The 26,232-nt window shown below is 39.8% G+C and overlaps 1 protein-coding gene across 3 annotated transcripts in view; it reads right to left on the bottom strand.

Moving 5' to 3' along the window:
• Nucleotides 1-25,890, bottom strand: part of WWC3 (WWC family member 3) — a 99,568-nt gene extending 73,678 nt beyond the window's left edge. Inside the window, exon 1 of one of the 3 annotated variants that reach the window (XM_059839737.1) lies at nucleotides 25,464-25,890. In XM_059839737.1, the coding sequence (XP_059695720.1) occupies nucleotides 25,464-25,672 (209 nt within the window). In that variant the 5' untranslated portion in view covers nucleotides 25,673-25,890. The remainder of the gene's footprint in view (nucleotides 1-25,463) is intronic. The other 2 variants (XM_059839736.1, XM_059839735.1) reach the window with 2 other exon arrangements.
• Between the last annotated feature and the right edge of the window lie 342 nt (nucleotides 25,891-26,232).

The following is a 26,232-nucleotide window of genomic DNA, read 5'->3' as shown; positions in this document are numbered from 1 at the left end:
CAACCAGAGAGGACATTACACCGCACTGCAGCAGCCCCCTGCCCAAGGTGCACTGCAGATCTGCATGGAAGGCTTTCCAGACTGCTCCTCTTCTTCAGTTCTGAACTACATTAATAAAGCAATACTTTATGTGAGGGTGAAAGAGTGCAACTACTGTGACATGCACATTGCATCCAAGGGAACTGTTTCAATCCCTTGCCTGAACAGTTACAAAGCCTGACGAAGCACTAAGCAACTGAAGTGGAAATACGTTGACAGGATCTTTGATGCTTTTGGGTTTCAGAGTCCATTTCTCACAAGCACTGATCTACAGCACTCACCTCTACTTCAGGTTCTTCCACTCTTCCAGAAGTAACAGACTCTTAGTCAAGCATAAATGGATGCATGTTTCAGCTGCCTAGAAGTGCTGATTAGTAACTATTGTATATGTTAGCATCCTCAATCTACCCATGTATTTCAAAGCTCCATATCTGAATGGAATTACAAAAACAGTTAATGATTGCCTATAAGATATTAGAAGTGGTCTAAAAATAAACCCATTAAAGAGAACTGTTCTTAAAATATGACTTATTTTCCAAACATAATCAGGAGATCTAACAGAAGAAACTGCATCTCCCTAAAACATTTGCTGCTTTTATACCAATGGAGTAACAACCCCCCCTGCCAAGTAAAATAATTTCTTTAAGCCAAATAACTGACTAAGGTAAAAAGCAATGGTTCTCCAACAATTTGCAGCCTTGCTACACTTCTCCACAGCTCACTCTTTGCCTTTAAAATTACAGATAGAGCTGTCAAGTTATTTACACTTTATAACATGTTAGTTTATGTAATTCCTAAACTTTTGATTCTCAACAGTCCCAATCTACCAGCCACAAACAGAAATTCATGTTATCTATATATATATATATATAATGTTAACATAGATGTGAAGAAGATTCACTAAGACATGCACTTAAAGTTTTAGAAGTGCTTCCACACTCCAGGTTAGCACCCTTGTCAGACAGTAACTTTCAAGCTTTTAGGAAAACTTAGCCCAGCCCCTGTCCTCCCAATAAGCAATTATCCTACTATTATCATCAACCCCCAAATAGACCTGCCTTCTACAGTCTTCCTTAACGCTGACCTTGCAAATTAATGCAGTATATTCCCCAATCAATATTAGTAATTTTGTAATATATCCCAAAGTCAGTTTTACAGATTTATGTTCATCTAAACATAAGGTTCTGAACATTTTTAAGAGGTTGAACTTACAAATTTTGATGCTATTACTTCTATGGTTGCCAGTAGTTGTACAATGTACTGAGCTTCTAGTTAGACTAATAAAGTAGTTCCCAATAAGTAATACGAGTAATTACTCATAACTTCATGCTTTTACGCATATACAATAATAAAAAATACTTCCTGAAAAAATCCAGAGAAGTCCAGTGAAAAAATGTACTTCTAATGAATTATAATAATGCAGTATGAAAAAAAACTTAGAAGAATCTGCTCAAACCCAGTGCAAAAAAACACTTTAAACTCTCAGAAAAATTTATTTTTTTATATATGAAAATAAATTAAACCATAAAACAGCACAAGCAGTGTTGGGAATTATTTTACAGTATAAAATTTCACATATACCAGAAAATGGGAAAGTAAAAAGCAGTAAACAGGAAAAGAAGCCCAATTATAGAAGACTGACCATGCCATCAAACCTACAGTGATCTTGATTTGAACATAACTAAACATCAACAAATACCTCTTCATTAAAACAGCAGCAGAAATCTGATTAAATTTACAGTAAGATGTTGAAGAGCCTTCAACAGTAGATGGCCTCCTCTTCTTCCGCCCCTTCTCCCATGACGGAGAAGGTTAAAAATAGAGGCTTCCGTTTCCTTAGATTATTTCACTTTAAACTTTTCTAGAGCACTGAAATAGCTACTTTGCCAGCTTCCTACATTTGTGTTAGAAAAGGAGTGTTAAAAACACACATTTACAGCAACTCAGGAAACTGGCTTCTGTGGTTTGCATTATTATTATCATTTGTAAATGACAAGCCTCTCTAGAAGTGGGAGGTGTCTCTTGCAAAGTCTCCTTTTGGATGTTGCTCACCCAAAGGTCCCTTGCACCACATAGTAACATATTTTGGGAATAAGCTGTACTGGCATATTTTTCTATATTTATGCATTCCTTTGCAGTTAGTAAATGCAGATATTTTCAGTGCACAGTGCTCAGTTCCCCATATCCAAAAGCAGCTCCACTACTAGGAAGCAAAGCTTAAGAGCTGTAGAAAGACAGCTTCAGCTCCCTCCCTCCCTGCCCTGAGCCTTTGAGGAACTCAGACACAGGAAGCCCCTAACTTCCACCATGGCAGCACAGAGCGGCCCCAGCTGTCCAGGTCCATATTTCAAGGTCAAAAAGTCACTGTCATCATCTAATTCAACTACAAGCCATAAAACTTCAGCTGGTAATCCTTGCACCAAGCCCAACCTCACGGGTGACTTAGAGCATACCTTCCATAGTGACAAGAGAAGAATTTGTAAATATTGAAAAAATGTACATTGCAGAATAAACATCTGAATTCTTTATCTGGAAGCACTGAATATCAACAATCAAAAAGTAGCAGGAATCTAAAGTCTGCTGCAATATGATGTTGTATCATCTGCACATTACTATAAAGCCGTGACACCCATTCATTAGGAAGTCTGGTATGCTTCATTAGGCATTCCCTCATTAGGCAATTTTTTTATTGCTTTTATTCTGCTAGAGTAGAGTTGCCTTGGCTGAAGTTCTCCCTCCTGAGGGTGTGCCTCCCTCTCATCTCTTGTACAAGTCAATTAAAACAGCTCTGCCAGTTGAAACAATGAAGCACAGGAAAAATGCTGTTCAGTCCCTCCCCAATCCCCTGCTTCTATTCTTGTATGAGTCTCCCAGATAATCTCAGCACAGCTAACCCTGGGACCTGAATTCTGTAGGTATCCTACTACTTCCAAGGAAAAACATTCAAGCCCGGAGAAGGTACAAGGGAGTTGAAGAGGGGAATATTGTTGCACATGCTCATCATAACTCTGTGAAGCACAGAAGCTCAGGTCTTTGCAGATTTAATCTCCACTGAACACATTCCAGCTTGTCAGGATCTCTCTTGGCCACACAGCCATTTAACTCCAGTGTTCCAGGACATCCAAGAGGATTGGTCCTCTTTTTTTGCAAGGAGCAGCTCCAGAAAAACAATTCCAATACAACCCCACTCCTTCCAGGGAGAGAGGGAGAGACTGGGAAGTCAGTTTCTCCTTCCAGTCTGAATACATCCCGTGTTAGCACCTGAACATCACAGAGGAAAAAAAGGAAGCAGACACAAAGGGATGAGGAACATGGGAACCAGATGCTGGAAGAAGAGGCAGTGCCAATCAGAAAGCAATGAATGCTCCAAGGAAGCACAGAGAGAGAAGTAGGATACACAAGGAGAAAGATTAACAACAGAGCTCAAGCAGAAGGGACCGACCAGCAGCAGTGTGAACAGGCTGCTGGTCGGTCTATCTGGCTGGATGGGGAAAAAAAGTAGCCTCTACATCCTTCAGCTCTGAGACAGCACATGGCTCTGTTCTCTTCTGTGCTCTCCAACTATACAATAAATAACACCTGCAGTTTTGGATGAAAACTCAATTAACAGCTTGGTACCACTGAACTGGAGGGATCCCTGCTGCCTTCCAATGCATCCCCCTCCACTGCCCTAACCTGCACTACCCCATCACTCCATAGCACAGCTACTTCTAACACTCATCTGACCAGACAGTAAACTAAGTATGCTTCAACTCACCAGAACTTCAAAAAAAGTAATGAAGAAAGGGGAAAGTAGCAATTTGTCTGGGGGGGTGTCCCTGGAAACTGAATGGAGTTTATTTTGCTATCAGATGAGCAGAAAGGTAATGTAGAAAAGGCATGAGGTGAGCAAGATCTACTATTCATAACAAACTACTAGCCCAGCTTGCACTAAGCCTCACTCAGGTTGGGGGGCGGGGGAGGGGGGAAGAAAGAAGAACCAAAAAACTCACCCAGATAAAAATCAGAACAGCCACATAAAGACAGCTTCACAACAATAACAATGCAGACATGAATTCTGCTATTTTATAATCTTGGTCTATGCTTGGCTATGCAATTTTAATAAATATGAAAAAAACACACAGACGCATCACAAGAACTTCTCAGGAAGAAAACACTGAGGCACCAGGATCCATACATTAAAGAGCCTTCTAAAGTTTGGAAGAAGAACACAGTCTTTTTCAAAAGTTTCTGAGAAACTCAAGTATACAGCAAATGAAAAACTAAAACCTCAAAAGCACCTCTGAATATACACTGCTAGACAGTGGTACTGTAGCCCCCTGGAAGAGTAATCCCCAATATAAATACTTCCTTCAGAGCTCATGAAGGGTTAAGACCTAACAACATAAGATAATGACACAGATAACATGTTTGGGAATCAACTAATAAATCTATTTACCTGTTAACATTGTTTAAAAAAATACCAAATAAACCCAAACACATGAGCTGTGCAGGAAATAACTAGATATTCATTAAGGAAATTAACTACTAAAATATATTAAATGACTGACTGACCAAGCAATCATTAAAAAAAAGTGTGCAAATGAAACAAGCCACTGTGTTTTGAGTCACATCCTCAACTATATATTCACTAAACACTATTTTTCCATAGTAATTGCTATTTAAATCTCCCAGCTTCTCTTCTTTTACTCATATAAGATCAAGTCTATCTTTAATACAGAAAGCACTTGCTCACATGCAACCAGAGAAAAGCCACAAAGACATCAGAAATGCAGATTAAATGAAAAGCAGGAAAAACTGAATTAGGTAAAGAAAAGCATCTACATTTCCATGAGGTTTGTCTGGTACTAAGTAACAAGCAGGTTGGACAGATGCAATCAGAAGAGAAATGGGGTTTATGCCTGACCTATTAGAATTCTAAGTTCTAGCAGAAGGGACATATGTTTCCTCTACTTAAAATACAGAAAATTATTTTCTCACAGAAATTATGCAAAATCTTGTCAGAGTAACTGTTCCCTGCATTTCACAGCCTTCTGGGTTACTAGCAGAGGAAGCACTGAAAGTTTAACTCCAATGCACCCATTTTCTTCAAAACTATTCACATGCAAGAGTAAACCATCCATGGGGCCCCCCCAGTTTCTGAAGTGAGGATGGTAGGCAAGACTGTCTCCTATACATAGGAGCTTATCAGCAAAATTTTAGTTAGGTAACAACTTTTCCCAACAATACTAGCTATTTCTAGTCACTGGAAGATCTACTGATTCAATCTCTACTGAGTAGTCTGAAAGAGAAAAAAAATCCACAGTTTTCCGAAGTGTTCTAAGCCTGCTTGCTTAGCTGGGCTGATGAGCAATGCTTCAGGAGATCCAGTAAAAGGAGGGCATGAAGCAAACTGAACCACAACAACTATTCCAGATGTGCGCTGAAAAATTTGTGACTCAAGTGTGTTTAACAGAGCAGGACTTCAAAACTTACCCCAGTTTCCCAAATGCTATTAGGAAACCTGAGTGAACTGAAAGGGAAACTATGGTGCATGGGAAGGCAGCGCACAAGCCTGACAGGGAAATCCCAGAAAAACATGGTAATGACTCTTACATTCCCTTCTCCACACAATTTCATGTTCTTTCATTTTCTAAAAACCTTTCACCATTATCTAATAAGCAAGAAGAAAGCCTCTCCAAGACAGCTGTGGAAAAAGGAACAGTCCCTCTTTCCTCCCCCATCCTGTAGCTTATGCCACAACTGAACAAATAATTTGAAGAGATTTTCTCACCCTTTCCTAGACTGCTGCTGCCAGGAAAGCCTCTCTTCTGCCATCATCCTTCATCTAGCTTCCTTCTGCGGGCCTTACTTCCCCATAAGTGAACCCAGATGCTTACATACATAGCCACTCTCTGCTCTTTCCAGAGCATGAAATCCACAGGATTTCTTCTTCACAGGATTTGGTTTTCTGAATTCATACTACCACAGCACAACAAGGAACTACTAAAGACAGAAACCGTAGAACAAGTAAACATCCATCCCTTCCCTACTCTTCATTGTAGTCAAAAGACCTAAATTTTTAATGTCATCAAGTTAACTTCCCTGACAAAGAAGTTTTTACCCTCAAATTCTGATTAGAATATAATGAAAATATCACCAGTTACATAAATTATTATCATATTGCATTAAATCTATTCCTTCCCCATGCAACTGACAAGGTGTTTCTAAAAACCATTCTGCAGCAAGTCTTCTCAGACTATCCAGTCATCTTTATTTGGTTTTCACATCAGCCCTCTGAGGCAAGGAACATCACAGCACTGCCAGTAAAACCCTGTTGCTGTGCTGCATGTTAGTGAAAGCCTGAATTTTACAAATACGACTGGTCTAGGCCTCCTCCTACCCTCTGGTCATATATTGAGCAATGCATCTTGCTCACAATGACTTAATGCTTCTAACTTCTTCAAAAATTAGTTTTATGGAGACGATTTTCCCTAACTCCTCTCAACAAAGAAGCATTAACAATTTAAAACACCCGTCAAGTCTCAAGTGAAATTCTGAATTGGGCAAGAATACCAATCCCACACACTCTCCACAAACCAAAGCCCAAATTCTCAAAAGAGAGCACCATGCAAGGCAACGTGTCAACCACCTAAGATATCTCTGGATCACACTGCTTTTAGAGGTGGCACTAAAGTGATCCTGAGGGGGGACACCCACGCACAAACACACATTTCCACTGACTGAGTAATCTGCATTTCTCAAAATTCCAGCAAACAAGAAAAAGGAACACTTTTCTTCTTTGTAGAAAATGAGTGCTGACAGAAGCAGAGGACAGGATAACATTGCTGTTGCCATAATACAAATTCAGAATATTTAAAAGGATAACACACAATTTATTGACAACTGAGCCAAAACAATTTCATAATGTAACAACTTAGGAAATCCAAGAACAGCATAAAAGTAAACAAAAAAGAGTTTATGGACTCTAATTGGTATTAAAAAGGAAAACTAATTACACAAATGCCATTTCAAATAGTAGCTTGTTCTAACACATGGTTTAATTTAATAGGTATTAAATATATTGTAGAAATGGACATGTTCTTCCAGCAATTTTTAGCATCCACCAAAATCAATATTGAGAAGAAAAAAAGAAATAATTGTCTTTAGAGATCTGCCATAAAAATAAAATTAATTTCTTGTTTCTCTCAAAAGTAGCCATGAAAATGAACTTGCCTTGCCCTCAGTAACAGTTCATCCTCATGTATTTTGTACAATTAAGCCCAGCACATTGTTCTGTTGTTTTGAACCTACGTTGCTTTGATCTTCAACTTCCAAAACAAGAGAACTACAAAAGCACTCTCAAACACACCTTTTAGATCAGGCATGTGCTCTCCCATGCACACACATATTAATGGCACAGAGTGCACTGTTCCCTTTACATTGCTGCCCACTGCAAACTTGTGTAAGTGTAGATTTTGACTGTACACAATATACAACTATCCAAATAATGACAAAAACACTTTCTTAGTACTGGCTCCATTTTCTTCTCCGGCATTTTTCTTCCCTGTAAGCACATAAACGACCCCTCACAGTACTGGGAGCAGTCTAAGCCCTCCAGAGCCACAGCCAGTCTGTTCCACAGAAGGATGGTGAGCTCCAGCAGTATCTCTGTGAGCACCATGGCAGCATCTCTGTGCTGCATCATGGCACATGCTCCTCCACCTCCTTTCAGGGCACAGGAGTGGGAAAATTCAACTGAGCCTTCCAAGTGATTGGATCATATTAGAAATATTCATGAAGTCATGGCTTTTTTTCAAAGATCTTTGCTTCAGATAACTTAATTACATATAAGATGCTGTACTACTGCAAATCAAAAGGCAAGAACATTATCAATCCATTTAACACTGGTGACATAGCCTATGATAATAAATATTTTATGCATTATTTATAAATACAACCCCAGAAGAAATAACTAGAGCCTACAGCTTACTCAAAACAGAAAGTAACATTACAGTAAAGGTACTGTAAATTCATATTATAAAATATTTACTTCACACAAACATTTCTACATTTGTCTACAAAGGATATTTCCAGCAGACTCAAAGCAGCTTTGCCGTGACTCACATGAGTAGAGCTTCCAGCTACTTCAGTGTGGCACAGAGCTCCATCTAATATAACCCAGCCTACCAGGGCTTGTTAGCTCAGGTCTGGTGATGAATTAACCACAGCCTCTGGCTCCCAACCAGCTCAAAGCATGAGCCAAATCTGCAACATAGCATTTAGACAAAACTGACAGCGTCTCATAATGAAATTGCTTACTCACCTTATTCACCTCACTTACTTCATCTAGTGGAATAAACTACTCACCTGTGTTGCTACACAAAAAGCATTCATACAGAAGATTAAGGGCCCTGTTTACTCACACCTTAACTTACCGAGCTTTTCCAGGTAGAAAACCTGTGCTTCGTGAAGATCAAAACTAAAGCAAACAATTTTTGCTGACAGTGAAACCAATGGCACCCACTGCCCTTGATGGTATTTCACACAATACATCTCTGATACTTATGAACTAAAAAACGACTGCTAATAGCTCCAGAAGATACATAAACAGCAGGAATCTCAGTGATAAACTTTTAGCTGGACTGTGGCTCTCTACTGAAGATAACACTTTTTGCTCATGCATATAGGAAAAGAAACCTAAAAGCACACACTCAGCCTAACAGCTACACTGGAAAATTATATCTAATGCTTTGTTTCATTTGTGCATGAATAGTGCATCCACTTCACATACACACAGAATAACTAAAGTCCAAGTCTGTACCACAAAATCTACCACACTAATCTCAAAATGTATTTCTACTATTTAATAGGTAAAAGCATCACTTGGTTTTTAGAAACTGGCTCCATTTTCAAACAAAACTGGCTACTAAAAATTAGCTGACAACAGGGTCATTAAAAAAAAGAAATCAAGGGCTCATAGTCCCTCCTATAAAAATACAGATATGTGATTTTTATTAATTACACAATTAATAGACTTAAGCCTATTTGGATTTTTTTCCATTGCTGAGTTTTCAAATTTTAGGGAAACTCCCTACATAATTCAAATACCTATGAAAGTTTATGAAAGTAGGAAGTCTAATGGAAAGTGAGAAACATGTTCACACCTAGCCAGGTATCAGAAAATCTGCTCAGGAGCAAGTGAATGCAAATAGCCCAAACAAAAGGCAAAAAAGCATCCAACAGGACTTTCACCTTCCCAGACTCCAAAGTCAATTGGTCGTAAGATTCAAACCCACAGGAAACCAAGCTTCACCAGTTCCGGTACTCACGGAAATACCTGATTTCTATAAACAGTAACATTTTCCATATAACATCTACTGAGAGCTTCTTCAGCACATCAAACTCTGTACCCTGCAAGGCATCTCCCTGCCCTACCCTAGACAAGCTACCCAAATATTTTTCCTTCCAAATGTTATTTTCTTTAAAAATACATTAAATATTTCCTTTAAAAATCCACAGCTAGACCTATTTATGTGACTATTTGCTGGGTGGAACGAAGTTAGATGCTAAGCTGGAAATACCATAACAGCTGAGTATTTTAACTGGCAACACCCTGGTAATGACATGTCTCTGTATCATATCAGCTAGAGACTCCACAACCTTACAAATCTGACATCTCCCATCTTGAAAAAGTGATTTAGCAGGTTTACCATAATTTCACATGCACATGGTCACAGCCAATCTTGCATTAAAAATACCCAAGAACAATGTACAAAATGTATATTTATGACCTTGACAGTTGTCACTGATGACTTCAGTACTCAAATCAAGCAGCTCAATATGCCATTCCTCCAAAACGGAATAAAATTTTTGTGCCACACCATAATATAATCTATGATACAGTATTCTTCTGTAAAACAGAAGCCCAAAGTCAAGGTCATATATTGCTTTTAACACTGAAATTTTATCTCTTTCCAGATAAAAATCAATAGCCTTATCACCTGTACTGTTCCATCATTATAGGTGTGCACTGTTGACACAGATTAGCAGTGTTATACAAGGAAGCTGCTCTAAATAAACATAAATTATATAATAAGGATATTGCAATTCATTGTACATCTAACACTGCTGAGCTTGGAAGCTTTTTTTCCTCCAAAATCGGAAAGCAATCATACAGCAGTACATACAAAGACTATACTAAACTTTCCTTATCACAGGCACACAATGTATTTCCCAAAATTTGCTGCTTAGTATTTTAAAACTTCAACTATCCTGAGGCTTATTTTGTTGCACTTTAAAAATGTAACAAATCAAAGGAGAGGAGAAAACTAAACTATGGCTGGATTCAGTAATCCAGTAGATATCAGTCTTGACTAAATAATACTTCTCCTGATTAAAAGCAACCCACCCATGAGAATCAAAGAGACAAAAATTTGGAGACCCGCCAGTTCATACAATAACTATGTTTATTTGTCTTAATAAATATTTAAGAAACATGACTTGTGGTATTTGATACAACTGAGACCACGGTTAAAAGGCCCCTCTCCATGACATAAGCAAATACAGCCTATCCTCTTTATTTGTCCAACTTCTTTTCGACATTCAAGGCTAATCTAGTTTTAGGTCAGGAAAGACTGCGGTCTATCATTTTAAACAAACCATTGTAGTAAAACGTGAACAGGAAATTCCTAACTACACTGTTCAAAGAACAATGATTAGAAAAACAACACAAGCTCACAAAGCACAAGAAGGGCAGTCTGGGTGGAAAATAAAAAAAAAAGCATCACACACATACAGTCACCTTGCTCATTTTACTTTTCCCCTGCCAGCCCCCACTCCCCACCTCATCCTCCCCACAAAGGCCAGGGGTCCTTCAGACCTTGCCAAGGGAGAAACCTTTGGATCCAAAGGGGAAAACGTGCATACCTTGGAAATATCCGGCCTGGAGTTAGCGCAGGCATGCCATTCATTCCACAACATATAAATGCCCTCTTTAGAGCCTCATCCAAGCAGCAGTTTCATTTGGATTTTGAGGCACAGGTCTGCCTTGTTTTTCAATAAGCTGCAAGCTATTTTTGCCATGAAAAAAAAACCCCAACATTTTAAAAGTGTGCCTGCCTAGCATACACAGAGTTTATAAAATGAGTATAATGTGGACTCAAGGAAAATCTTCTGTAATAGCACTCTATTCATAGCACAGATTTCCATCTTCTAAAAGAAACAAAACCCCAAACACTTAAACCCCCAAAAGCACAACAAAGCTCATGTATTTTAAATTCTACCAAGTGTAGTACCTTAAAACAGTCAAAAATTCTTTAACTGAAGTGCTCTCACAACTATTTTGAAATTATTCTTGTAAAAATCTGGACAACTGACCATCTTCGCTAATGGGGAGGAAAAAAATATATTCCTAATTTGAGAAATAAATCACAATAAAGGGGAACTGATTCACTTCTAAGATCACATACAAATATTACATTAAGAGCCCATTAGTCTCTATAACACTTGGGTTTTTTCTTTACAGAAAACGCAGAAATTTCTGGATATAGGTATTAGTATTTAAATCTTCATCCACTTTGAAAAATAAGCTTCTGAGCACATCCATAAAAACGCAAAAGACAGAAAAAAATGAACACAGGATCTCAAAATACTTGCATTTTAAAGAACCATATTCAAGGACTGCAGGGTAGGGAGAAAATTTCCACAGTTAGGACACTACCTGTATTTTTAGGGTGTCCCAAATGGAACCAGAGTTTTGGACAAAGGGTAATTTGCATTTTAAAGAGAACAGAAAAGCCTTTTATAAATGCTCCATAGATTCCAAATGTAAAGAAAATAAACTTACAGTTGTGATTCAAGTAAAAAATGAACATGTTTTTCTTTATCAAGTCACTTCAGAAAGAATAAAACAAATATCTTAAGGACCATGTGGGCAAACAGTCATATGTGCAAAATTTCAAAAACTCCAGATGTTCACATACCAAACATAATTACCCCAAAGGAGATATTCCAGAAATTTATTGCAGTATGTTTTAATGATAAAATGAGGCAGCTGTATTTTAAAGCAACAAAACTTTTTAAAATTCTGAACCCATTCCACATTAGAAGAAAATAAATTACCAATATTCCCTTTCAGACACTTTTTCCAAAAGAAACCGGTAAGGACCAAAAATTTTTGTACAAGTCGGAAAACAAAAAAAGAAAGTCTTTAACTCAAGAATCCAAACTGAGTCCCATCAACAGTAAGTGAATGAAAGTGCAGCGTTGCCTCTGGGCTGTTTGGCAGATTATGACAGCGCAGAGGACACGTCTCACTCCTAGCAGGCAGATGTCCGGAGAAGAAGATCAGCTACATCATTGCTGTAACCGAACAGAAGCCCTCAACAGGCACAGACAGATACACAAGATTACTCCCAGAAAAAATTTCCCTAACACAGTATCACAAGAGAGCTCACTCTACATACAAGTATTGGTATTTCAGTGGTAGAAGTCTGCACACAGGAACTACTTTCCACAACCACTGGAACTTTATTTAGCCCATTTCCCAAACATTGTGATAAATTTTATGAACATTAGTTTTTAAAAAAATACATATATCTCAATTCATATGAATCACCTGCTGTTTTGTCTTTTATTAAGTAATAAAAAAAGCACCCTATAATCCAGCTTAGCATTAAAACAAGTTTACATCTAAGTTCTATGAAATGTTCAAAGTTTTTTATATTTTCTTCTGAGAAAACTTAAGTCTTTTTTCTAAGCACATGATGCACTCCAAGAAGACAAAAAGTTGGGATATCAAAATCTATGCCAAAACTTCCAGAAGCCATTTCTGGAAATGTATTAAAAATTAAGGTAGCTGGTAATCTAAAAGGCCTTGAAACCCTAAGAACAGATTCAGTAAAAAGAGTAAGGATGTTCTGAGTGACATTTACAGCCAATTACAGGAAACACTACTATGACTTTTCTTTAAAAACTGAAACCAGCAAAAAACCACAAAACTAATCATGGCTCAGCAAACCTTCCATGGATCACTCCCCACAAACATTTCTCAACTCCAACCTTCCAGATGTAAAATCAGAATTATGTTTACTAAAAGAAACACTGAGATTATAGCCATAAACAAATATTGTAGATGGTAAGTTGCCTGAAATTTCAGATGATTGAATGATATGGTACAGACCACTCACATACTCCTTCCTACACAATTGTGTTTGGATATTTGTTCATGGATTAAAAATGCTCTTTGCTCCAAGAGCCTTTTATCATGACCAACTGAAGAAGTTTCTAGTATTTCACCAAAATTTCATGTAAGTGCATACAGAAAACTACCAAAGATGACAACCAGGAATTTACAAAGTAGCTTATTTTACAGTAAGAAAATAATTCCTGGGACTGGAAATACAGTATCTTCATTGCACCATCAATCTATCAGAATCCAAGAGTCAGCCTGATCATAAACCTCTTGACAGTCTACTCCAAAAATATGCTAAAGGGAAAGATTTTATTTAGCAAAAATTAAAGGGTTTATTTCACAATTTCTTGGGGAAAAAAATTGCAGCTGTACTCTATTAAAAAGAAAAAACAAAACACAACAACCCAACCAAGCCATAGAGAACACACCAAAATATACCAACCTACCACTTTAACTCTGCTTAAGACAAGTATGCAGGGTTCAGCACTTAATTCTTCCCTCAACAACATCATCATGTTCCTGAACAGAAGACATTAAGTAACACACTTCAAGAACAGCAATCATACTTACACTGCAGATCCGTTCCAAGGTACTTAGTTGAAACTAGCCATTCACTAAGATCAAAGAAAATACTTCTTGAATTCAGTGTATTACAGTGTTGTGAGAAATCAAGAGGCTGTTTAGGTCCATCAGTACACAAGACCCAATATACAAAGATTATTAAATACAAGCAACACAAAAGAAGAGATGAAGGCAAGTTCTAGGACCTCTCCTTCCATCTCTCTACATGCTTCCCTTGACTAAGGCAAAAGGCTTAAGAAATCTCATTTCTTGAACTCCAATATGTGCTGTAGCCTGCAGCAATGCAGGTAACTGGAGAGTTGCTTCTTTCTGCAATCCTAGCTATAAACAAGGACATTAAAGCATTGGACCATGCATGCATTAAGCTGCATTTCCAAGAGCTGAGAACTGTGTGAAATCTAAAAGAAGTTTTCACAACAGATATTCCTCTTCATGACATGACATTTACTCCCAAAGTTCCCCGACAAGCAACACAAAATGATGATAACCAGTCCAAATACAAAATACAGCTAATAAAAAATACCTTACACCATTTTTAATTAAAATGCTTTTGCTTTCCTTCTGGGAAAAATTATTTTTTAAAACCTTTGTGAAATATGGAGATCTAGTTGAAACTAGGCCTTTTGCCATACAGATGAGACATAAACATGGAAATCAAATTGCAATTAAGAAACAGGCTACAAAGGATTTTCAAAGTTCTTTTAATAGAAAAATTCAGCCTGCAAAGCATTATCAAATTAAGAAAGTGGAAGCTCACAGGTGTACGTCTTTTGAGGTATGGATTGCATTTGATTACTTGAGAGGAATCTCAAAGAAAAGCAAGAAACAAGCCCATCCTTTCATAGTACAGCATATTTAACCATCTTTCTGCAAGCTGGCACTAGTGAACATTATTCTAAAAAAACAATTTTATAATTTGTCCCAACTGAGCATCTACATTAAGCACAGAAGTAGTATTCAAACAGCCGTGCAGAGTCTTGAGCACATGGTGCTTGTTTATCACAAATCTCAGTACACCCATAACCACAAGAGCACCACTAGGCTTTCCCTTGAATAAACTATGAGCTGGCAGAAAAGCAAAAATAAGACAAGTCAAACCAACACAGAGTAGCATACACTTTTTTCAAATGTTGCCAATCAGTACACTGCATACGGTTGAAAACAAGCATATACAACCATACAATATGAACATACATGTTTTTAAACCAAATTTTGACAAATTACCTATTGCAGTTTCATCTCCAACCATTTCCTCCAATTTTTTTTTATATGAAGTAGAGATCAGTTATGCTATCTCTAACAGATGATCACCAGGTTAATTTGTGTTAATCATCAATTATAGTGTTAAAGGCTATTTAGACACTACTAAAACTAATCTTTGATCCAAAAGGCATGATAGTCATTAAATCAATTATTTCTTGGGTTTTGTGGTTAACTTATTCTGAAATTTGGGGTTCAAGAATTTTTACCGATGTGCCTTGTCATTATCTTTAATACTGTGATTCGTAGTCTTATCCAAAAGATGTAATCTGGGGGAAGCAAAAGACACACAAGTGTTCAAACAGTTATTTACCAACACACACTCTTCCTTCTCCATCTCCTAACTGTCCCTACACAGCCCAAAAAGAAAAAAAAAAAAAAAAAGGTAGTACACTTTTTATTCTGTAATTCTCTTTTAAGCACTCATAGAATTGCTGCTCAAGTCAAGTAACTTTGGACCGTCTCCACCTTTGAGAAGTGGGTCACAATTTGTTTATGCTATAGAATTAGATAATTATGCAGTACTTCAGCTGCTTTCCCAAACATGGATAGGTCCCACTTTCTAAGAAAATGTTGTGCATTACTGCTTTTTGAAAGTCTTACTTTTAGCTGTTTAAACTGCAATCCAACATTAAATAAATCAATCTTGAAATATTATACATTTTCAGCTTCAATACCAAACTTTGCATTTTGCCATAAAGAACCCTAATCACTCATTGTGCAAAAGAGTTTCAGCCTAAGTACAATATAAGTCAAAATAGTTTCAACAAGATTCTCCATAGATATTTCATCTTGAAAATAACTCTTTCAGAGTGCTATGAAAGATAGCCTTTGATTCTCTGTTGCTGGTTCAAGGGTGTTGTTATCGCTGCACTTTATTTTTGTCCCACTGCCAATTAAATATACTGAAATAGAAAAGTCTTTGAAAACAAAAATAATAAAATGTCGTTGCTTTAGGTTTTGATATTTACTAACTCAGCCCTTGATGGCAACCAGCTCCTTCAGCCAAAGAGTGAACAGTGCAGCACAGAACTGCCTTCATCCTGCAAACCACAGGGAGACCACCAAGCTCATCACTGGGTGCAAAAGCCTTTCCGTACTCCAGCCAACACCCACAGAAAAGCAGAGAAACATTACAGCTTATTTGATCATGCAACATATACCTAGAGCAAGCCTCACCAGGTGCGTAACAGTATTAAATGGCTGACTCTAAGAATTCAGTTGGTTATTAAAAGTCACAGACCATGTCTTGCCAACCTTTTAGCACACTCTCACTGTATTAAGTCCAAATTAATTTTCCTATTTGGGACAGAATAAGAAACGATCAAGACCCTGCACCATGGCAGAACAATGCCTATACCCCCATTCCTCGCTACTAATGACTAGCTAAGAACTGAAGAATTTATTCTCACAAAATTGGCTAGATTGGTATCAAGGAAAAAGAACACATCAGAATCCCTGCTTCTCTCCACAAGCAAAGATAAAAATCTTGTTCATCTAATCCTAATATTTACAACCTCCTCCTCTATGACCTGGCAGTTTCCACCTGTACACACTCACCTCCCTTAAAAAAACTCCCCAGATGCACTGTAATGATCTTTTGATGAGTTCTCACTCCAAACACTGGTGACAAAATCACTTTTTACTGTCACCCAAATAGCTGCTCTGTGGTTTTTGTTGTTACCTTGACATGCCTTTTCATGCTCCATCCTTTCCTCAGTCACACCCTACACTTCTACACCTGACTGAGATGTTCCTTGGAGGTGCGCCACTGTCAAGATCCTTCCCACATCTACATGAACTTTATATTCACTTCTGTAACAAACCTCCCAAACACACATCTGGTCCAATTCCCTCACATCAACTTTGTTCCCTGTCAGCAATGGCAGTCTCACCACTGACTTCACCAAGCTGCTGATGATACCACAAGCTCAGCCCCCAAATCAGTTCTGCTGCTTGCACCTCTATCACCTCATAATAGCCACTTCAGTGCTGCTACTCTAAAGAACTGACTCTGACACCTATTTTCCTTCTGTTGGCCTTTAAACATCCACCTTATGCCTGACAACTGATTCCCTCCTTTTAAAACGTAACTTTAAAGCTGTGTTGTTTTACTATGGGAATATTTTAAAAATCAGTAGTCAAGGCTGCCATTCACAAAGAGGATTTACTCAAAGAAGGTTTTAAACTGACTCATCACTTTTGCCTAATCCAATTCCTTACTGAATCCAACTTAATTGACATAAACCACTTAAATACCCATCTGCCCCAAAGGTTAAGTCAGCTTAGGGAACTAAACCAGCTAAACACTACCCTTCCCCAAAAAAAGAGACATGGAATACTGCATAGGGTTGGGTTTTTTTCTCGTTTTCCTCACTGCAAGGTCACATAAGCAAGAGTACCAGTGCAAGAGAGGGGTGAGACCATGTGGTTTGGCAGGGAGGACATTACTGGTTTTGGCAGCAGTGAATTATTAGCTCAAGAGCACTGTATTGCCAAACCTTGCTGAGCGTGCTCCCTGCCCTGCCACAGCAGGCAATGAGGTAGGAAAAATACCTAGAGCATGTTTTCTCTAGCATGCTTCTTTCAACCAGAAACAAGCTGAAGATTACTTAAAAGCTGCAATACTGGCTGACTTTGCTGGTGAATGTGAACTGTCACATCTGCAGCAGATAAGATATTCAGGAAGTTCTATTTTTAACTGTAGGCAAAAAAGTATTAGTTTTATTTTTTTCAACAATGTATCAACAAAATACTCCTGTTTGGCCTCACCTACAACTTCACAAAGCTCTACCTTCCAAAAAACAACACAAAATTATAAACCAACATTATACTTAACAGGCACCTCTGTGAAGCTTGTTAACAGGGCTCTACTATAGATATATTTCTAAGTTTTTTTACTGCTTACAAGTCATTTGTTCTTATGTTTACACAGCATTGTCACTATATTTACATTTGCTAAAAACATGAAGTTGTTATCTCTCAAACTAATCACTAGCATCCAAGCCTAAATAGGATTTTTTTCTCCAGATAATAGAACTTAAACCCCAGCTGTAGCCTTTTGACATTTCAACTCTTTCATTCTCACATGCGCAGATCCTGAAAAGCAGAGACCTCCCTCCCCATACTCTTTGGAACATATGCTACTGTAAACACCCAATTTTCTTTTTACAATGCATGGTGCAGTTTAATTACAATAAATACAACGACTATGTCTTTACCAACTTAGACGCACACTAATTTATATATACAAAAATAGCAAAGTACCTTCTCTGACAATTTCAAGCATGGACAAGTTCCAACAGAACAGGGTTTCTTAGTTTGCAAGAACCAACACAGATATGAGTCAATACCATGTCACAGAACCCTTCAAGAAACAGCCCTCATAACATGTGCCATCACATTGCTGCAACACACTCAAGACACAACTGCTAATTTAGTCCTCTCTAGCACGCACACAAATACAATAAGGCAGGCATCTACATTACATATCTAATTGCTGAAAATACTTCCATTAAGAGGTAGAAATTCCACACACAAAAAAAACCCTTCACCTTTAACAAATGTCAAGAAGCTTAACAGCAGTGGCTGTTTTTGTTAATGAGATTTCTGTGGCTCAATAGATGTTTTGATGCTTTAGTACACATGCATTAGGTCTTGAAATTTTATGCTGCCTAAACCAGATTTTCAAAGGATATGTATTTTAACTAGCAAAAGCCAATTAAATAAACCGTAAATCACTATTATTGTACTATAAAGAAAACCTTTCATCTTAGCAAGAATCAGTGGATGTCTTCTACCTCTACTTTTCAAGACACCAAAAAACTACTAAAAACATTTATAATACTCAGTGATTGGAGATGTAGCACTTATTTATAACAATGTTAAATCACAAGAAAACATGAATGCTCACTTCATACAGGCACTGCTTTTCCAGCAGCAATATAAATCTGAAATCGCATTACTTTTTTAAAACATTTAAATTAGACAGGTGAGATTAAGGGACGAGAGGGGAAAAAGCAGTAATTTAGAAGTATTTACAATGAATCAGCTGATTAACCTTGTAATATGTTAACACCTAATCTGAATCTACCAATCAAACAAAAGACTCAGCTTGAAGAGCATAGGTAATACCAAGTAAAGTTAATTTTAGGATGCTTGTGTCTTCATCCATTCTTAATCAGAAACATTTTCATGGGATTCACACACAATATGAAGTTAAACATCTGTCTGAAGACGTACCAGATAGGATGAAAAAAAATATGAATGCATCTCCCTCATGAAAGGCAGAGAAGTAGATGTATCATGGCATATATATATATGTGAAGCTTTCAAAACAAGTGTCAGCTACAGCATACTCTTAAAAATATTACTGAATTAATTTGAGCCAGAGCTTAAGTACAAATATGTGCACATTGCCCAGAGAGGCTCAGGGTACTGCAGCCCTTTCTCAACACCATTTGCTGTAGCATGTATTCCCAGCCACGTGCCAGGAGAGCAGTCTACACAGTTGCACAGGTTTCCCATCCACGCTGTGGCTGCATCCAGGCTTGACATTTACAAAGAAAATTCAAAACATCTGGATCTCAAATACTGTTTTATACCCAATGCTTTTTACATAAATTCTATCAAGTCCACTGTATTGCTGACTTGAGGTAATCAAATGGTGCAACTGCAGTGACCTAGATGCCTGAAGTAATGACAATAAATAGGATTTCTTCCTGGGTGCAAAAAGAGAAACAACCAAATAGAGCAGCTCTCCACTTTCTAATGAAAGGATGGCTGCTCTGCCAATCCTTATGAGATATACTTGGCTATATATATTTTAAATACAGGTCAAATGATATATCATGCAATGGAGGCAGTAAAAATTGATGGTCATAAAAAAATGAGACTTCAAATGACAACTGACTTAAATTGGGGGGAAAAATAGGTGATTTCAGCTATAAAGGAGTGGACAAACCACTCTAACATCTAATATCTACTACGATTAAAATCATAGCATATTTCTGGTTTTAACTTCTGACTACTAGATGCTATTACAAATCTACCAAAGAAAAGACTTCTGAAGTCTCTGGTACCATCCCTTTTTATGAACAGTACTCAAATCACTTCTTAAACACCTCTTCAACTGAATAAATTCAACTCTTTTCCTCTCATAGGAGAGCATATTTTCCAGATCTATACTCATTCAACAACTCTTTCTTTTCCTTTCCAAGCTTCCTCATCTCTTGTGAGCTTGGTCATAACAGCCTAGAAAGCAAATTTATAAAATCATAACCAAATTAGCATTTAACAGTTCTGCTCCACTTCAAACATTTTTAAAGAATCACTTCCAGAAATACATTTCTGTACCTTACAGGTTTCATTTTATGTTTTATATCAACAACCTGCATCATAGTCAAATACAGCATATGATTTAAGTTTGTCCAGTCATTGAAATATTTTCTGAGGGAAGACTAAAGTGATGATCAACAATCACCTTGTTTTCTTCCCATTCCACAAATGGTATTAGCTCAAAACAAAACTATGAGTTGACGGAGTTGAACATCCAAACACAACAAACAGGAAGCAGACCAGAAAAGTCTGAAAACATATACAAACCTGAAGGCGACATTCAAAAATGGCAGTGGTACTAACTGTGGTGCTGCCTTCATCTGTCTGATGTTTTGGAATATAAGTATTTGAATTCTAATAATGAATGCCACTAATTACAACTCTCAGTATAGGGGTTTAAGGCCAACCCAGAAAAATGCTGGTTTTGAAAAAAATTTAATGCTTATGATTGTCTTTGGACTGCTGAATACTGCCAACTGTACAGATAAATTCCAATACACTAGGAAATATCCTCTTGCCTTGACAAAGAGGCCACTGATTTTCTAACCTTATCTCATGGTGGCATGTCAAAAGACCCTTTGCCTCACTGAAGGCCCATCTTCCAATTTGGGCAAAAAACTTCAGAAACAATTCTCATCACTTCACAGCTCTCCCATCTGCCCTCAGAGCTGCTCCTCTACATGTATCAAATAAGGCAAGAAAATTTATGAGAAAATAATTTGTCACTAAAAATGCTCTTTTATTATGAAACAAGCAGTAGCTAAGGGACCCAAAGTCTGGAAGTTTCTAGATTTGAATATCTGACATGAATATGCTTTTTATTTAGGTTTCTTACTTACAATTTCTTACTCCTTTATAAAGTCAGTCTGGGAAAAGAGAAATCACAATATGCAGCACCATGCCAGAACGTGTTTGAATACCTTGTTGCACCACTTGCCATAACTGAGGCCACAAGAGTAGTAGCAGACTTGTCTCACCCAACAGGAGAAGTCAACTAAATGGGTAATACAGACACTTGCTAAAATCAAACAAATTATGAGAATAAGGAGTCCTGAAATAGTTCAGCAAAAAGCAGTCAGCACTTCTGGACTTTCCTGCCCAGTACTCACTTATTTCCACTCTGCACTCCTAACAACAGATACCTGCCACTAGTGACTTTGCCAAGCTGACTCCTTGTTTTAAACCCATTAGCCTTTCCTGCTTATTTCCAGTCTCTACAATTCTAGCTTTTCAATAATCTCCTTGTCCAGCACATCTTACATTTCTTGACCCCCATACTCACATCTCACACATAGTTCTTATATTTCACCTTCGAGTCATCTTCCCTTCTTCACCTAGACTTTGCATACTGCCCCTCGTGGCGTTTGCTCACCCTGAAGATTCCTCATCCAAACCCAGTGTTTCTTCTTTTCCCTCAGGGTTCCCTGTACAGAAAAGAGCTGACAGCCTCACACCCTGAACCCTCACCAGACCAGTTTCTCCTCACCTGCTGCTCCCTGCTCTACTGGTTTTCAGTCCAGTTCCCCAGCTTTTTTCTTCCCAGACTTCAGGTGCCATCCATCTTCTCCCTATACCTAGATCCTGACTGCTTTGCTTTCAAAACCTATCAAATTTCCCCCCTTCTCTGTCAAATTCCAGCGCCAACCCCATTTGATCCCACACTCCTTGTTCCAACCCACCTCTTTCTACAGGGCCAGGGTTTTCCTCCTGTGCTCACATCATTCAGCTATCAGGCCTCAGAATTAGAATGCTAGTCAGGACACAGGACAGAAAACGCCCCAGTACCAGCAGTCCATGTTGCAGGAAGTTACATGCAGCTGCTAAAACCTAGGTCTACACCAAGCCCACACTGATTTTATAATTCTTCCCCAGCCGGCCCAATGGGTGATTTCTCCATGCAAAAACACTCCTATACCTCTTAAGTCCAAAATCCTCACTCCAAAAGAATTTGATTCAAATCTTTAAACCACCAGGACAAGTCATGTTAAGAAGCTGAAAGACTCCCTCTTCCCTAGTTATTAAAGAAAACCAACACTGTATTTTAGGTGAAGTTTCCACATAAAGCAAATCTAGCAAGACTCATGAGCTCAAAAGCTTTTGCCAAACTCCAAGAATTTTTTTCTAAGCTCTAATCACTTGAAAACAGTCTTGTAACAAACAGCAACAGTAATAAGATCTCTGGTGCCACAAGGATCATTAATATCAACCACAAACACAGTCAGTCTTTTATAAATTCATTTACAATCCCGTTATTGAACAGAATCTCAATGTAGCAAGTACTGTGCAAACACAAGATAAAAAGGCAGTTGCCTGCCTTGAAGAATTTACAATCTATTAAGATAAAAGACGACTACTACCACGAGATGAAAACATGCACTGAATGGCCTTCTGAGATCTACAGGATCAGCTAAACAACCATCCTCAATCCATTCATTACACACAACCCATGCAGGGCAACACAGTATCCTCCAGAACCTAATCACTGATTTGATACTGAAGATAACATCCTTCCCAAATCTGGTCATTTTATCACTCTTTCACCTCGTTTTTCTTACCACAGAAAATCATAAGGTATCCACTTGTGAGTCCTTTTTCCCTTCTCAGTCTCTATTATTCCGACTTGCTCCCCTTACCCTCATCATCTTCTCTTTCCCAAACTCCAAAATCCTTTATAGAGCACTTCTCCAATTAGCATTTCTTTGTCTTTTTGGCTTCAATGGGGAAAAACATTGGGGGAGGGGTGGGAAATTTGTTTTGTTTTGTGGTGGGATTTTTAATTGAATAATTATTTCAAATCAAATTCACAAACCAAACTATACAAAAGGCTCAGAAATCTCAGGGGGAGTCCTGAAAAGAAAAACAAAAATAAACTACTGAGTGCCAGCTAAATGGAAAAAGGAGCCTGGGGGGTGCTTAGAGACTACTAGCCATAGGAAAGCTTGGGAGGTGCTGATTCTCAGAGCCCTTGATCAAGTGCAGCATGGCCTGAGGTCTCACAGCTTTGTCCAGCTCCTCCTGGGTAGAAATAAAACCACCCAAACACAGAAATGGGGGGCTGAACTCTGTCACTCTATGCCTAACTCATAATAATGAGGTGTATATATAACACAAATAGCTTATTCTACCGCCCACTTAACCAATTTTTGCAAAAATATAGCTTCAACACTTCACTGCTGCTCTTACCTTTCCTTCCAAAACTTCCTCAAAAAACAACCACCTTGATCCTTTCCTACTTTTCTGCTGCCCATGGGAATCTAAATAACTGCAATGAAACCCAAAAGACAGGTCACTTTCTGCCATACAAAATCCAGACATCTCACTGAAATTACAAGAATCTATTCTCAACCAGAGATTAACTCAGCAGTCATAGAACCAGCTCCTGCTACTTGAATTCTCTACAAACTACTGATAACATGCTCATGAAAACACCATCTCTTTTCTATCTGTCCCAATGCAAATGTCTCAATCTCTCCTCTGCCGCCTGTCCTTAGCCAATGTGAAAAACAGATCTAAGTTTAAACCTTGGAGTGAAGTATTTAGACAAAATTTCAAGCAACGTGTGGCATTTCAATTATTTCTTCCAAACATGGAGCCATAATTTTAGCAATACAACATAAGTTGAACAGCAGCTCAATTTTAACACTGTCGTAAATGGCTAAATAATTTCTGTTATTGTCTGTATAGAAGATACTGCAGAAGACAAAACCGCATACTCTGAAATTTAATGGAAAGGATGAAATGCAGATATGCAACAGACATCGATTACCTTTACAACACGGTATTCAAACTAACCTAACGATGTGTACATGCATTCAGACGTTGAAAAAAATGTGCTATCTAAAGCATATTAACAAATACTTAACATCTCAGAAAAAAAATACGTGCATGCATAAGTACATTCACATAATGAGATAAAACATCATCCGGTAGGTAAATATTTAGGCCATTTAAACAATTATGCATTGTCGTGCAAAACGACAGGAATCTCTCAAATTACTGCAGTCTTTAACCCAGACTGTGCTTAATGTTTCTGTGGCCTGCTTAACATTCCAGGCATACTTCTGGCAAGGTAGCTCTCTCTGGCTGAGGTTCAAACTGTCCTTGTCCAACTTTCACTTACTATAAAAACATTGTTTAATATAGAAAAGCATACATAGAGACATATGTTTCTTATTTCGCAGACACCTAAAATACTGACACTTGTGTTCACTAACTCCGCGTGGAAATTTTTAGGAGACCGCTTTGAAGCGAGGTCGTCCTTTACTGGGCAGCACCCGCAGCAGAGCCGACGCTTCCACCAAACTTCAGCTACGACGCTTAAACACTGCTTATAAGGCATTTCTGCTAAAGCAGTAAGACCTGCCCGTATTTATTCACCCTAAGTGAGAAGAAAAGGCCTAACTCGGTCTCCCCACGCACCGCCGGGCCGCGCAGACGCTGCCCCGGACACCACGCAGCTGCAGATTTTTGCTGCTAATTTGCAGCAGACCGCGTATTTGTCAAATTAAGTGCAGGAATTTCCCGGTTTGCTTACCTCCACGCAGCGTTATCTTTTATGAGGAGGTAATCTACCAAATTACTCCAGCATGCCTCCAGCCTGCTGCTGCCAATTAGTTCAGCCCGGCTAATAAATCAGGATGGCCAAGCCGCTCGGTTACAGCGGGGCTGGTCCGGTACGCGAGCAGTATAAACACAGGCGGTGTCAGCGTTCTTGCCTCCCCATCTCCCCCCGCACTGAGACAACACTTAGTCCGAGCACCCACCAGGAGAGGTGCGGGGCTCTTTTTTTTTTTCTGGATCAGATTTAAACATTAAACACTTCCGACAAACCCATCAGCAGCAAGGGTAGAGGCTCTGCCCCCACGATGGGCAGCGGAGGACCGGTGTGACAGAACCCCCACCCTGGGCCGCCGACCCGGAGCCTCCGACTGCCCCGCCGGCAGCGGCACGGCCGGCCCCGCCGCCCACACCCTGCCGGCGTCCGCGGACGGCAGAAGGAAAATGTCGCCGATAGGCCCGGCGCCGGGTGAACGGGGCTCGGGCCCTCTTTACCCCCGGATCTCACTCGTACCTGTCCCGAGGGTCGATCCACGAGGTCTGCCGGGTGTTGTGGTCGATGTAAAAGACTCGCCCGTCGAAGTCCCTCGCTTCCTCCCAGCCGGCGGGCAGCGGCAGCTCCGAGCTCTCCCGGCCCCGCTGTCCGCCCGCTGCCGGCCCGCCGCCCTGTCCCGCCGCCGCTTGCTGCTGCCGCCGCCGCCGCCCGCCGCTTAACCACGGCATGGCTGCTCCGCCGCCGGGCCGCCGCCGCCCTGCTCCGGCCGAAAGCCGCTCCCCGCCCGCCGCCGGGGCAGCTCCAGTCCCGCCCGGGCCGCGGCCGCCCGCCGCCTCCTCCTCCTCTTCCTCCTCCAGCACTAACAGGCGGCCCCGCAGGGAGCGGGACTCGGGCGGCTCCGGCTGCGCCGCGCCGAGCTCATCCTCCCCCGCGCCAGCCCCGCTCCAAACCGGGACCAGCCCCGCCGCGCTTCCTAACCCCGCCCGGGACCTGCCCCGCACCGCCCCGGCTCCCAGCCCCCGATCCCGGCCCGAGCGCCCCCGCCCGCCGGTCAGCAGCGCCCCGCCGCCGCCTGCCGCCCGGCGCCTGCCCCGGCCATCTTCCCTCCCTCCGCCCCGCCCGGCTGTTCCCACGCCGCGGAGCCCTCCCGCCCCGGCCTGCTCCGTGGGGCACGGGGGAAGCAGCGGGGCCCGGCCCGGCCGCACCCCGCGCCGCGGAAGCCGGGCCCAGACCCAGACACGTCGGCTCTGGGAGAGGGCGGCTGCCTTCCGCCCCGGGCCCGGGCCGG

Source organism: Haemorhous mexicanus, chromosome 2, assembly GCF_027477595.1.
Source record: "Haemorhous mexicanus isolate bHaeMex1 chromosome 2, bHaeMex1.pri, whole genome shotgun sequence".
In the NCBI taxonomy this organism is placed as follows: Eukaryota; Metazoa; Chordata; class Aves; order Passeriformes; family Fringillidae; genus Haemorhous; species Haemorhous mexicanus.
Note: the sequence above shows the minus strand (reverse complement) of the source record. Positions and strands in the feature narration are given on the sequence as shown.